At 38.7% G+C, this 13,559-nt stretch overlaps 1 protein-coding gene across 1 annotated transcript in view; it reads left to right on the forward strand.

Moving 5' to 3' along the window:
* LOC115888309 (splicing factor, suppressor of white-apricot homolog) overlaps window positions 1-13,106 on the forward strand; it is a 39,281-nt gene extending 26,175 nt beyond the window's left edge. Inside the window, exons 14-15 of the mRNA XM_030907994.1 lie at window positions 12,459-12,605; window positions 12,718-13,106. Coding sequence (XP_030763854.1) covers window positions 12,459-12,605; window positions 12,718-12,886 — 316 coding nt within the window. The 3' untranslated portion in view covers window positions 12,887-13,106. The remainder of the gene's footprint in view (window positions 1-12,458; window positions 12,606-12,717) is intronic.
* Window positions 13,107-13,559: the final 453 nt, after the last annotated feature.

The following is a 13,559-nucleotide window of genomic DNA, read 5'->3' on the forward strand; positions in this document are numbered from 1 at the left end:
AATTTATGCAAGTACTATTACTCTAACGGTATTTCGCGGTATTACCAAACTTCAGACTTCAGACTATCTTCAGACTGCTCCAACTGTCAAAGCGCGGGCCTTATATACCCCCTGGCGATGGTTTCTGGAATTTTCTAAAGAATTCTGTAATTTTCTTTTACTTTCTGTCGAATTCGCCAGGTTCCTCAATGCACCGTTGCGGTTATGCAACCAGTAATACACCTTGACCTTAACATTGCCCCCTTCTCAAATTAGATCGTCCCGATCAAGGTTTCCTGTCTGATATCTCTTCAATCGATCGAGATGAACTACTTTCATCTTACTTCTAGGGCTGCGCTGAATCCGGTATACAACATCATTTATCCTCTTGATCACTGTATAAGGACCTTCCCATGCTGGAGTTAACTTTGGGGACCTTCCTTTCTTGCGCTGTGGGTTATACAACCATACCCTATCGTCCTGTTGAAATCCCGTAGAATTAGCTCTGAGGTCGTAACGAGCTTTCATCCGGTCACTGGCTAGCGTAATCTTACTTCTCACGGCCTTATGAATTCCCAATAACCTTTCCTTCAGTTCATCCGCGTAGTCCTCTACGTTCGTGGTGCTGTCGTCTGGTGATCCGAACACCAAGTCACAAGGCAACCGTAATTCTCGACCAAATAAAATCTTCGATGGTGAAAGTCCGGTGGTGTTGTGAACTGCACTTCTATATGCCATTAGGAATAGTGGTATATGCTGATCCCAATCTCTTTGATGTTCATCCACCATTTTCGAGAGATGTTCTTCAATGGTCTTATTGAATCTCTCGACCATCCCATCAGACTGCGGATGTAAAGCTGTTGTCCTAGTCTTGTGAATACCAAGCAGATCACACATCTTCTGGAACAGTCTTGACTCGAAGTTCCTTCCTTGGTCAGTGTGAAGCTCTAAGGGAATTCCAAATCTACTGAAGACATTATTGACTAATACCTCAGCTACAGTTGATGCTTCTTGGTTTGGAATGGCAAAAACTTCTGGCCATTTACTGAAATAATCCATCGCCACTAAAACGTACTTGTTGCCCTTTTCAGGGAATGGACCTGCAATGTCAACAGCGATTCTTTCGAATGGCAGTCCAACGTTATATTGATTCATTTTTCCCCTAGATCGAGTGCTTGGTCCTTGGCTGGCTGCACAAATTTTACATTGTCGACACCATTTCTTGACATCTTCGCAATAAGTAGAAAAGCGATCTAGCCCAGTAAAAGCGATCTCTCAGTTTGCTCAAGGTCTTGTTTACCCCAAGATGGGCTCCAGTTTTACCACCGTGAATTTCTTCCAATACCTGGGTAACTTTCTTCCTTGGTACCAGTAACTGAGTTGTTACTGTGCTGCCATTCGCACTTTCCCACGTGCGCTTTAACAATCCATTCTCAATAACCAGTGAATTCCACTGAGCCCAGAGAGCTTTGAAAACGAGCCCTCTGTCCGCAATATCCTGCCACGGTGGTCTCTCGCCGTTACCTTTTTTGAGCCGTAGTATTGCCCCGATGTCTGGATTTTCCATTTGGTCTTTCCTCAATTGTCTCGTCGTCCACTGTTCATCGGTTCCAAGCTTAAAACTCCTTATCATAACAGTGCCTTCGCGTTGTTCCGTTTTACAGCAGTGCTTACAATCGATTTGACAGGGTCTTCTGGATAAACCGTCTGCGTTACCATGCATCTTTCCAGCACGATGTTGGATGGTAAAGTGATACTGCTGGAGCTTCTCGAGCCATCGTGCTATTTGACCTTCAGGTTGTTTCATCTCCATAAGCCACTTGAGAGCCGCATGATCTGTCCTAATTAAAAATTCTTAAAAATATTCATGGAAATGATCAACTGCTTTTTCAATTGCTAGCAGCTCCTTCCGGGTAACGCATTAATTCCTTTCTGGTTTAGATAGAACTCGACTGTAATATTCTATTACTCGTTCTTCGCCATCTTGGACTTGTGATAGCGCTGCACCGATGCCGATGTTGCTGGCGTCTGTGTCCAGGATATACTTCCCTTATTGTTGCGGGTAGGCTAAAATAGGACTTGAACATAAAGCCGCCTTAAGTCTTCCAAAGGCTACATCACAATCGGTGTTCCATTCGTAGCCGACTTCATCACCTGTAAGTCTATGTAAGGGTGCAGCTATATTGGCAAATCCTTTGACAAATCTTCTGTAATATGTGCATAAACCCAGAAAACTTCTAAGTTCATGTTTGTCGCGAGGTTTAGGCCAATCCTTGATCGCAGCGATTTTCTTCTGGTCGGTGTAAATTCCGTCTGCCGAGACTACATGACCCAAGAATTCCACTTGTCGCTGGAATAAGCTACACTTCTTCGGGTTCAAGTACAGGTGAGCATTCCGTATGCGGCCAAAGACTTCTTCTAAATTTCGCAAATGCTCCTCAAAAGTTCTTCCCATAACCAATACATCGTCGAGGTAAACCAAGCACGTTTTCCAAGTTAATCCTCTTAACACCACCTCCATGAGACGTTCGAAAGTGGCTGGAGCATTGCATAATCCAAACGGCATGACCTTGAATTGGTATAGTCCGTTTCCTGTAGAAAAAGCCGTCTTTTCTTTGTCTTCCTCGTCCAGACCAACTTGCCAGTATCCACTCTTTAAGTCGAGAGTGGAGAACCAGCACGAACCTGCCAGAGTTGTTAATGTGTCATCTATACGTGGCAGTGGGTAGCTATCTTTCTTAGTGACGTCATTGAGCTTCCTATAGTCGACGCAGAATCGTGTACTACCATCTTTCTTCGTCACCAAAACAACAGGAGATGACCATGGACTCGATGATTCTTCGATTACTCCATCTTCTAACACATGGGTGGCCAACCTTTTCAGCCGGCGGGCCAAATAGCAGAAGTGAAATTATCTACCGGGCCACAATTTTTTTATTAATTAAAGCAAACAGCATAGGTATATTTTTATTCTAGAGAAAATTATAACTACAACATATCTAGAAGTAAAACATCTTTATCTAATAACTACATAATTTAAATATATTTCAGTTTAGTGGGAAATCTGATTTTGTTTGGCAGAACTAAGGGCATCAATATTAACGTCGACTGAGGTTGTTGCCACTGTAAACAGTTTTCCAAATGAATATCAGTGATACGCGTTCTCACTTGCGATTTAATATGCTTCATGTGACTAAAAAGCTGTTCATACATATAAGTGTTTCCAAATAGCGAAAACATCAACAAAGCATGATTGTAGAATACAGGATATTTAACATTGTTCAAATACTTTGTGTAGAACTCTTCCAAATTAACCTGATGAAATTTCTCCTTTAACTGCATATCACAAGACATTTCACAATGCTCCATTTGGAACCTTCCTGGTAATGAATTCACATCTACAGTGAATGGTGTTGCAAATGCAGAAAAAAGGACACTATGCTTTTTAAAGTCTTGAAATCGGGTTTCAAATTCAATTTTCAAGTCAGATAACAAAGAAGCGTATTTATAAGCCGCCTCCTGTGTGACGTCTTGCTGCAGCGACAATGTAAGAAAATGAGTAAAATTTTTTGTCCGTAACTGCTCTTCCCAAAGACCAAGTTTCATCTGGAATGCAGAAATAAGATCATACAAATTATTAATTAATTGATCTTTGCCTTGTAGACAAGTATTCAGGTCATTCAGGTGACTTGTGATGTCAACTAAAAACGCAAAATCGCAAACCCATTCTTTGTCCGCAAACTCTCGGATTCTTTTTGATTTGCTTTCATAAAATGATTGTATTTCTTCCTGCAAATCAAACAGCCTTTTTAACATTTTATAGCACGCGTTAACCATCTTACTTCTGCATAAAACGTAACATCACCATAATCTGAGTCCAAGGACTTGAGGAATTCTTGGAATTGACGATGATTCAATATCCAAAGCCAAAGAGTAAAATACAAAATCGGATGCTCTGCTTCTCAAATCATCTTCAATATAATTTCCAATGTCGTCAACACGCCTAGTAATCGTTTGACGAGACAGGCTTATTTTGGAGAAATCCTTTTTCTTTTCGGGAATCAAAATTTCAGCGACGCTTTCCAAACATTCTTTAACTATTTCACCATCCGAATAAGGTTTGGATTTTTTGCTAGTATCATAGCTACTGCATAACTAGCTTTAACATAGCATCTCGACTCTGTACTAGCCTTTGTAAATATTTGCTGTTGTGTAGAAAGTTTTTGTTTTAAGTCATTTACTTTATCTTGTCGAAATTGCCCTTTGTACTTATCAAACTTATTTGCATGTTTAGTCTCGTCATGCCGTTTAATGTTATACTCTTTCAAAACGGAAATAGATTCATTGCATATCAAACATATGGGCTTTGTTTTAAAATCCACGAAAAAGTAGTTTACAGTCCACCTGTCTTGAAAAATTCTCATTTCGTCTGTGATTTTTCTCTTTTTTGGTACAAGGTCTTTACTAGTTGACGCCATCGTGGGTTTCTTTTTTAACTAAAAATATGGAAAATAATATCACTGCTACTAGTAGATACTTAATATTACTTAATACTAAAAGAGAATTGTGTATGCCACTAGTTATTAATACATTAGCTCAAATAAGTGTCATATACAGGGTGATTTTTAACCTAAACGCAATAAGCAAGCTGCGTCCTGGGCCAAAATCGCGTGCTTTTTTAAATGGAGGTCCCAAAACCGTATTTTGGTACAATTCAATTTTATACACCGTTTGATAAGACAGACAGAGATACAGGCAGACAGATAGTGGGACAGATAGCGATGTATGCTTATCAGAGAAACAGATAGACAGACCCACTGTCTGTCTGTCTGTTTCTAAACTTTTTTCCGCTTTCGATTTATTTATTAAAAAGAGTTTTGAGACAGACAGACAGACAGACAGTGGGGATAAACAGACATCTCTGTCTGTCTTATCAAACGGCGTATGACCTTGAATTGTACCAAAATACGGTTTTGGGACCTCCATTTAAAAAAGCACGCGATTTTGGTCCAGAACGCAGCTTGCTTATCTACTTTTGTTATCTCCGTAAATAAAAATATTTAGTGCACATTAATTTAATGGAATTTACATTTTTTGTTTTTATTTCAATAGTTTGTTATTTCGGTAAATAAAAATATTCTACTAACTTTTTTTTCATTATTAGTCATTATTTGTCATCAGCAATAATTTCCCAAGTTTATGCGTATAGGTTAAAAATCACCCTGTATATTAGTAACAAAAAATGTTTATATAAAGAAATAAAAGCTGGGCTTACTTACTTGAAGAATATGTCGATAAAATAATTTGAAATCGTATTATAAATAGGTATATATTATTATAACACTGACTGCAAAAGGTGTTCTAATGAATTTGCGATAATAAAAAGGATACGCGACCATGACGTGAACATCACACAGAAGAGTGAGACTGACTTCATTTCACTGGCTAATCTAGTCTTGCGCCTTAGTCGCCCGGTTTTCCAAACGCCGCGCGGCGGCGCGCATGTGCGTCTCGCATTACGCAATGAATAACAGCTCTCCCCACTAGAACTGCCTATGATAAAAACGACGATACAATATTTAGGGTTTATTTTTAAATCAGTTTTAACAAGGACATAGGAAAATTTAGAAACTACTATTTCGTTATTTTAATGTGTAATATGAATCGGAACTTTCATGTCATATTCTTTTAGCTATATAATGATATGTACAATAAAATTTAAAAAATATAATTTGCTCCAGGTCTGTGGGCCGCAAGAGGACAAAAGGCGGGCCGCAAGCCACCCGCGGGCCTCGTGTTGGCCACCCATGTTCTAACATCTTATCTACCATTGTCTCCATTTCTTGCTGTTTGGAAAGGGGCACCCTTCTAGGACGTTGTCGAATCGGCTGGGCATGACCAGTATTAATCCGGTGCTTCACAAAATCCGTTCTTCCACTGTTGTTCTTCTCAAAAATACTGCCATGCTTTAGCAGGAACTGTTTAGCCTTCTGTTTCTCCTCAGGTGTTAGGTGATCCCATGGCTGTTCTAGATGTTTTAGTGTTTTTTGGGATGCATTTTGTGTAACAGCTGACGACACTTCATCATATCGGGTGACACTTCTTACAGGTTCGCAGATGGCTATCTTGTCACCTTTTTGGATCTTGACACAATTCGGGAAAACATTCGCAATTCTGATCGGTATATTCTTGTCGGTGTTCATCAATGATTTTCCTACTAAGTACCTATCTTGTTTCTTGTCGCCACTTTGTACCAGTCCAGCACAGCACCCAGCGATTTCCTCCACTTTACCGAATACGATCTTCTCGGTATTACCAGGTATCACCACAGTTTTCGCTGATCTTACATCCATTCTTCCTGGTCCCTCGTCTGGAGATAATATAAACTCTTCATTTCCGATATTCAGGATATTTCTCTGGTGATCAAACGAAAATCCATGTTGACGAATCACATCCATACCCAAGATGAAGCCATCTTCGATATCTGCCACTAAGACGCTATGCTGAAACTTCAAATTTCCTAACTTCAGTTCGACGATAGCCTCTCCCCGTACAACGGCCATTTCCCCCGTAACTGTACGTAAACACACTCTTCTTCTCAGAGGCATCAGCTTCAACCCTTGCACTGAGTTAGCCCGTACCAACGATACCATAGCGCCAGTATCCACAGTCATTCGAATTCCCTTTCCATTGACTTTCCCATCGATCACCAAACTGTCAGCGGTTCTTCCTAGGCTTCTAATGGAAAAAATCCTGGGGGCTCTGTTCTCCCCAGTCAATACTCGCCCCTTAGTATTGACTGATTTTAGTTTTCCTGGTGCCTACGTTCTCTGGATGGTGAACGGGATCGCATTTGGACGCGGCAATCCCGTTTGATGTGGCCACTCCTGCCACATCTATAGCACCTTATGTCCTGGGATCTATGGTTCTCTGTCTGGGTGTTGTTGCTACTCTTGTTCACTAGTAACTCACATAGTTTACTAAACATCTCCTCCAAACGTATGTGAGAACTTCCGGGCTGTTCCTCGACCGTTACCGATCTTATCTTCGGTCTAGGGATGGTGCTAAAAGCAGCTTCAATTTCCAGCGCCCTGACCAGTGCTTCGCTGCTGGTAGAAAATCGGGATATTTGCAGCGCCCTCTGTAACTCGTTGTCCCTCAGTCCGCTGATAAAACACTGGGCAGCGAGTTCCTCCCTAAATCCTTCCGGTACTTCTGGATATGCCAGGTGTACCAGCCGACGTAAGTCTGCTTCGAATTCCTGCAGACTCTCTCCGGACCTCTGCAGGCGTGTCTTGATCTGGGCCTAGTAAAGTTGGCGTCGATGTTGGTCGCCATATCTTCTGTCCAGTGCAGCGACCAAAGTTTGGTATTCCTGCTGTTGGGCTGCAGGAATAGTTTGCAACAGTTCCAGGGCAGGGCCACGCAGCGCGATGACGAGTGCTGCTGCTTTCTCTTGGTCAGTCCATCCATTGGCAGCAGCCGCTGCTTCAAACTGGCGGTGGTACATCGTCCAGGTGGTTTGTCCATCGTAGGTCGGGGCCTTGAGGTTCACAGTTCCATAAACGCCAGGTGTAGTGATGGGCAAAACTGTTATTTTTAGATAACAGTTGAAACTGTTATAGTTATTTATAAAAAATAGCTTAAAATAACAGCTTAAAAATAACAGGTTTCTTTATTTTATTGCTAAATATCTGAAAGAATATGAGGCGGTCACCGCCAGGCGTATTAACGCAGTTGCAACAATGACGTGCTCGGTGGTAGTATTTCCAGGGTGTCATAACATTTCTAAATATCGATTGTTATCTAAAATACCTCTCTAAAAACGGGGGTTGTTTACAAATAAGCGCTGTTTACAAATTGCGATATAAAAAAGCCAAAATGCCGCCACTCGTCTATATCTATAAATTCCGATCTACCTACGCCCTACCCCTCGATCCGCGTAGATTCTGAATTGCGTAGCAGTGTACAGGGTGCATCTCACTCGACGGGCGAGAAGCTCTTCGTTATGATTTTACCATTTGCGGTCAAAAAATAGCAATATAAGAAAATGTGTAGTATATTCTTCATAAGTAAACCAACTACACACTAGAGTTCGAATTAATTTTACACTTAAACTAGCATGTACAGTTTGACAAATATAGGAAGAGACTTGGGGATAGCACCGGTCGCGCACACGATAGAGAGAGAACGCATTCGGCGGAAGAGAGATGCAGTTACGCTACGAAAAATCTGATTGAAGCAAATTTGTGGGATGTCCACTGCGCATCGGGGGGCGTCTCTTATTTTATATTTCTCACGTCTCTAGCTATACTTGTTAAGTTGTACCCGCGACTTCGTTCGCATCGAATTATTAATTTGTAATGGTGATGATAAAGCAAAGCAAGAATTTCCATTAACATACAAACTGGATAAAATTTTCTCACATTTGCCAAAAATATGCTTTAAACGTCGAGCAGTTTAAGCAGAATCGTGGTTAATCAATTACTCAACTTTTTGGAACACCCTGTATTATTTTTTAAAAAATTTCAAAATATGTAAAAAAACAAAATAAATTATGCGTGTCCAATCGTTTTCCCGAAAGACTAACCGTTTTTTAAATAATAAATATTGTAATATTTGAGGGGCGTTTTCACCCTCTTGGAATTTGAGATTCGAGAAACCCCTCCTTATCGCACCTCTACACCCCACAGTCAATCCGTTTACCAAAAATCAGCTTTAAACGTCAAGCAGTTTAAGCAGAATAGTGATTACTCAGTGGTCATATTTTATGAAACACCCTGTATATATTTTGTAAAAATCTCAAAATATGTAAAACAACAAAATAAAATATACGTGTTTAAGAGTTTTTTCGAAAAACTCACCAGTTTTTAAATAAAAAATATTCTAATATTTGAGGGTGGTTTCACCCCCTTAGAATTTGAGTTTCGAAAAATCCCTTCTTATCGCACCTCTACACCCTAAAGTCAATCCGTTTTCCAAAAATCAGCTTTTTACGTCAAGGGCTTTAAGCAGGATCGTGATTAATCAATGACCAGATTTTTCAAAACACCCTGTATACATTTTTAAAAAATCTTAAAATATTATTCTGAAAATTTTTCAGAATAAATAAATACTTAAATATTGAAACTTAATAACAAAGTATTGAAACATACAGCGCCATAATATCTCGACCTCCGCCCGTTATGCTCGTAACAGGTTGAAAAACAATATGTATCTAAAACAACTGATGCGTTATTCTCCAACCTGTTTCAAACCTCCGATTATCTCGAACGCCGTTCTGTTATGCTCGTAACAGGTAAAAAAACAACATAGCTAAAACAACTGATGCGTTATTCTCCAACCCGTTGCGAGCCTCCATCGACAATCGACCGATGCAGCAGCGCTCCTTTCCCACTCCTGTTATCTCGACAGCCAGGCGTTATGCCCGCAACTGTTTCAAAAAAGCTGCTTCTTTTATATCCTATTATTTTTAAGCTGTTGTCAGCCCAACACGACGCGCCGCGCCGTAGCGCATACCCCACTCCGTTGTCCGTTGTATCTCGCCGCCTGTATCGATGGTTGTCGAAATAATAGGTTTTCCATCCATACTAGTTGTTTTTTGGAATTGCTTCGAGCAGCATCGAATTTCGTGGCGGTGCAGAGCGCTGACTTAGTTTCACGAACACTCGATCTCTGCGTGTTGTTATTTTATATCTGTTATTTTTTAAAAGCAGTAACGGTTGCGTTATGTTATTTCTAAATAATTGTTATAAAATAACAGATAGTTAAATAACAACCCATCACTAGCCAGGTGTCCTTACTTGTACCTTGGTCTTCTGTAGGTCCATCTCCAATTTTTCCATTTTCTGCTGAAGGCGTTCCTCCAGATCTTCTACGACTTCTTGGAAATGGTTCTCCTGTCGTTTTTCCAGATCTTCAAAATTCTTCTGTAGTCGAAATTCCTGATTTTTCAAAGTTTTCTTAAGACGGTCCTGATCTTCTTGTCTTTCCCTGTGACGTCGCTCCTCCACACGAATTTCCAAATTTCCTAATATTTTCTCAAGCCGGTCCTGTTCTTCTTGTTTGTCTTGTTGTCGTTGTATTTTTAAATCTTCGAAAATTGTCTCAAGCCGGTCCTGTTCTTCTTGTTTGTCTTGTTGTCGTTGAATTTTTAAATCTTCGAAAATTTTCTGAAGCCGGTCCTGTTCTTGTTTTTCTTGTTGTCGTTGAACTTTCAAATCTCCGAAAATTTTCTCAAGCCGGTCCTGTTCTTCTTTTTTTTTCTTTCTGGCGACGCACTTCTAGGTTTTCTACAATTTTCTCCAACCGTTCTTGTCTAATTTCTTGATTTTCCATAAGCATTTTCTGCAGTTTTTCTTGTTCTTCTGCTTTCTCTCTTCGCATATTCTCTATAAAATCGCCCAATAATTTGCTTACTTCCTCCATTTTCCTCGCTTGTTCTCTCGTACCAATCATAAAAATACTCTAATTCGGTCTAAAAATCTTCCAATCCACTTAATTTCTTCTTAAAATCCTCTTGAATCGCACTTCCGACACCAATTGTTACGGATTCCGTGGGTCCACTATTTAAACTCACTATAAAATACTTAACGAATTTATTTGTCTCACTCTGTACACACAACTTATACTATTTACAACACAATTTATGCAACTACTATTACTCTAACGATATTTCGCGGTATTATCAAACTTCAGACTTCAGACTATCTTCAGACTGCTCCAACTGTCAAAGCGTGGGCCTTATATATCCCCTGGCGATGGTTTCTGGAATTTTCTAAAGAATTCTGTAATTTTCTTTTACTTTCTGTCGAATTCGCCAGGTTCCTCAATGCACCGTTGCGGTTATGCAACCAGTAATACACCTTGACCTTAACAATATTAAATTAAAAATAAAACGTAAAAATCTTTAAAAAAATATATAATAAATATATTATTTCCCAATTTTTCACTAAGATTCTTCTCATAAATCCATCACAATCTGGCAGCGCTGTCGCCATCGCTTGTCACTCAAAGTTCAAAATTGATCGCGTGCGGCGGAAATTGTTTTGCGATTACTTTATGTGAGTTATGAGGTCTGTAACAAAGTTACTAGTTAATTGTTGATATATTAATGGCCCAACACTGGCTGCAGGACTATTCGAAAAGCCCTCTTTTTTAGTATAAGTTCTAGTGGAAAATTCGGCAATACTGCATAGAAGAAATGTATTAGCACCCACTTTTTATTTTGCTTTAAAATATTTGAATTTCCATTAGGATCTCTTAAAAAAATCCTCTGGTTATTTTGCCAATTGCACTGTATGAAAGTCCAGACCGACGATTTGGGAAGACCAGGTCTGTATATGTCACTGTAAATGTCCGAAATGCGGTAAAATCTAGGATAAGCGCGCTAAATCTAGGATTTACCAAAAGCAAATGGTAAAAGCTCGAAAACTTCTTTATTTTGCTTCCATTTCGGACTTTTACCGGACCCAAACAGTAAATCTTAGGATTTACCACACCACATTGGTAAAAGTATGAATTATTTTTCTTATAGCAACAATATCGACAAATTAAGGATGTCGATATACAAAGACATCTCTGTTTTTGTTTACTTAGGCATTGAAATTTTAATGATTATCGTTTCACGATATCGATTTTTGTAACGTATCAGTCGTATATTTGTTACTGTAAATGTCCGAAATGCGGTAAAACCTAGGATTTACCGAAAGCATTAACTAATTAGGTTAGCCTGGTTATTTGGAGGGTGCTAATGCATTGGTTAGCCTGGTTATTTGGAGGGTGTTAATGCATTGGTTAGCCTGGTTATTTGGGAGGTGTTAATGCATTGGTTAGCCTGGTTATTTGGAGGGTGTTAATGCATTGGTTAGCCTGGTTATTTGGGGGGTGTTAATGCATTGGTTAGGTGGTTATTTGGAGGGTGTTAATGCATTGGTTAGCCTGGTTATTTGGAGGGTGTTAATGCATTGATTAGCCTGGTTATTTGGAGGGTGTTAATGCATTGGTTAGCCTGGTTATTTGGGGGTGTTAATGCATTGGTTAGCCTGGTTATTTGGAGGGTGTTAATGCATTGGTTAGCCTGGTTATTTGGGGGGTGTTAATGCATTGGTTAGGTAGTTATTTAGAGGGTGTTAATGCATTGGTTAGCCTGGTAATTTGGAGGGTGTTAATGCATTGCTTAGCCTGGTTATTTGGGGGGTGTTAATGCATTGGTTAGGTGGTTATTTGGTGGGGTTGGTATGGTTTTTACTACCACTTGTTTATTCGTGCTTTTACCAATGCGGTGTGGTAAATCCTAAAATTTACAGTTTGGGTCCGGTAAAAGTCGGAAATGGAAGCAAAATAAATAGTTTTCGGGCTTTTACCACATTTTTTTGGTAAATCCTAGGTTTAGCGCGTTTATCCTAGGTTTTACCGCATTTACAGTAACATATACATATAACAATTTGTTTACTCATACACAATTTCTGTTTCAACAGAAGTAAATCAAGAGAAAGTAGAAGATCACGATCAAGGGAAATTAGAAAAGAAGTTCGTAAAGTAAGGAGAGAAAGAGAGAAAAGTGAAACACCAAGTGAAGATGATAAAAAGAGGAAAAAGGAGAAGAAAAAGAAGTCACATAAAAGGTAAGCTGTCATATCATGTGCTCCTATTTATTCAAATTCTAGTTATATGACACTGAATTATTTGCCTAAGGAAGAAGAGTTTCAACAAAATTGACTTGTATTTTTTTTTCAGGAAACATTCTGAATCCAAGAGTTACAAATCAAGCCGGAAGGTTAAGAAGCATAAGCATTCTCGATCGCGATCTAAATCCAAATCAAGATCTAGATATCGCTCCAAGTCTTCATCTAAATCAAGAAGTAGAAGTCATAGTAGATGTTCACATATTTCAATTGACAGCTGATAATTATGATCAGTTTGTGTCTCTACCATAATTCTAATAGATTTAATATTTTTGTAATCTTACAAAAATATTACTGTAAATATTATTTATGAATGAAGTTTGGTTGAGGTGTTATCTAAAAATATCTTGATATAAGTACATACATTTCTTTTTGGACTGAAAACTGAGCTAACAGATAAGTCGTAAAATAATTATGGAATAACCAAGCTTATTAAGGCAAGTACAAAATAGAAATGAACGGTGTTTTCCAGATTTCTATTAAATAATTTCGTATTTTTAATTAAATTTGATTTATATTATCACAAATAATTAGGTTTTTATTGTAATCTTAAATCTACTTTTAATTCAACAGATGTCCCCGGATTGTCTTTACAAGAGGAAAACCTTTTTTATTATTGACATGAGAAAAATGATTTTTGAAAATTTTGCTTGTTTTAGAATGGTTAATCCGTTTATAATTTTCCAAATTGCCATATCGTTTTAGAGAAAATTAAAAAAAAAAATCCGTGGTAATATAATTTCGTTTTCATTCTTTGATAGATTGTCATCGATGGTAAAGTATAAACTAAACTAACCATTTTAGAAGAATGCATCTTTCTCAAAATTTCAATAATAAAAAAGTTTTTTCTCTTGTAAAGACAATCCGGGGACATACTGTATACTTAATAACCAC

Source organism: Sitophilus oryzae, unplaced genomic scaffold (genome assembly GCF_002938485.1).
Source record: "Sitophilus oryzae breed Bouriz unplaced genomic scaffold, Soryzae_2.0 scaffold_708_pilon_pilon, whole genome shotgun sequence".
Lineage (NCBI taxonomy): Eukaryota > Metazoa > Arthropoda > Insecta > Coleoptera > Curculionidae > Sitophilus > Sitophilus oryzae.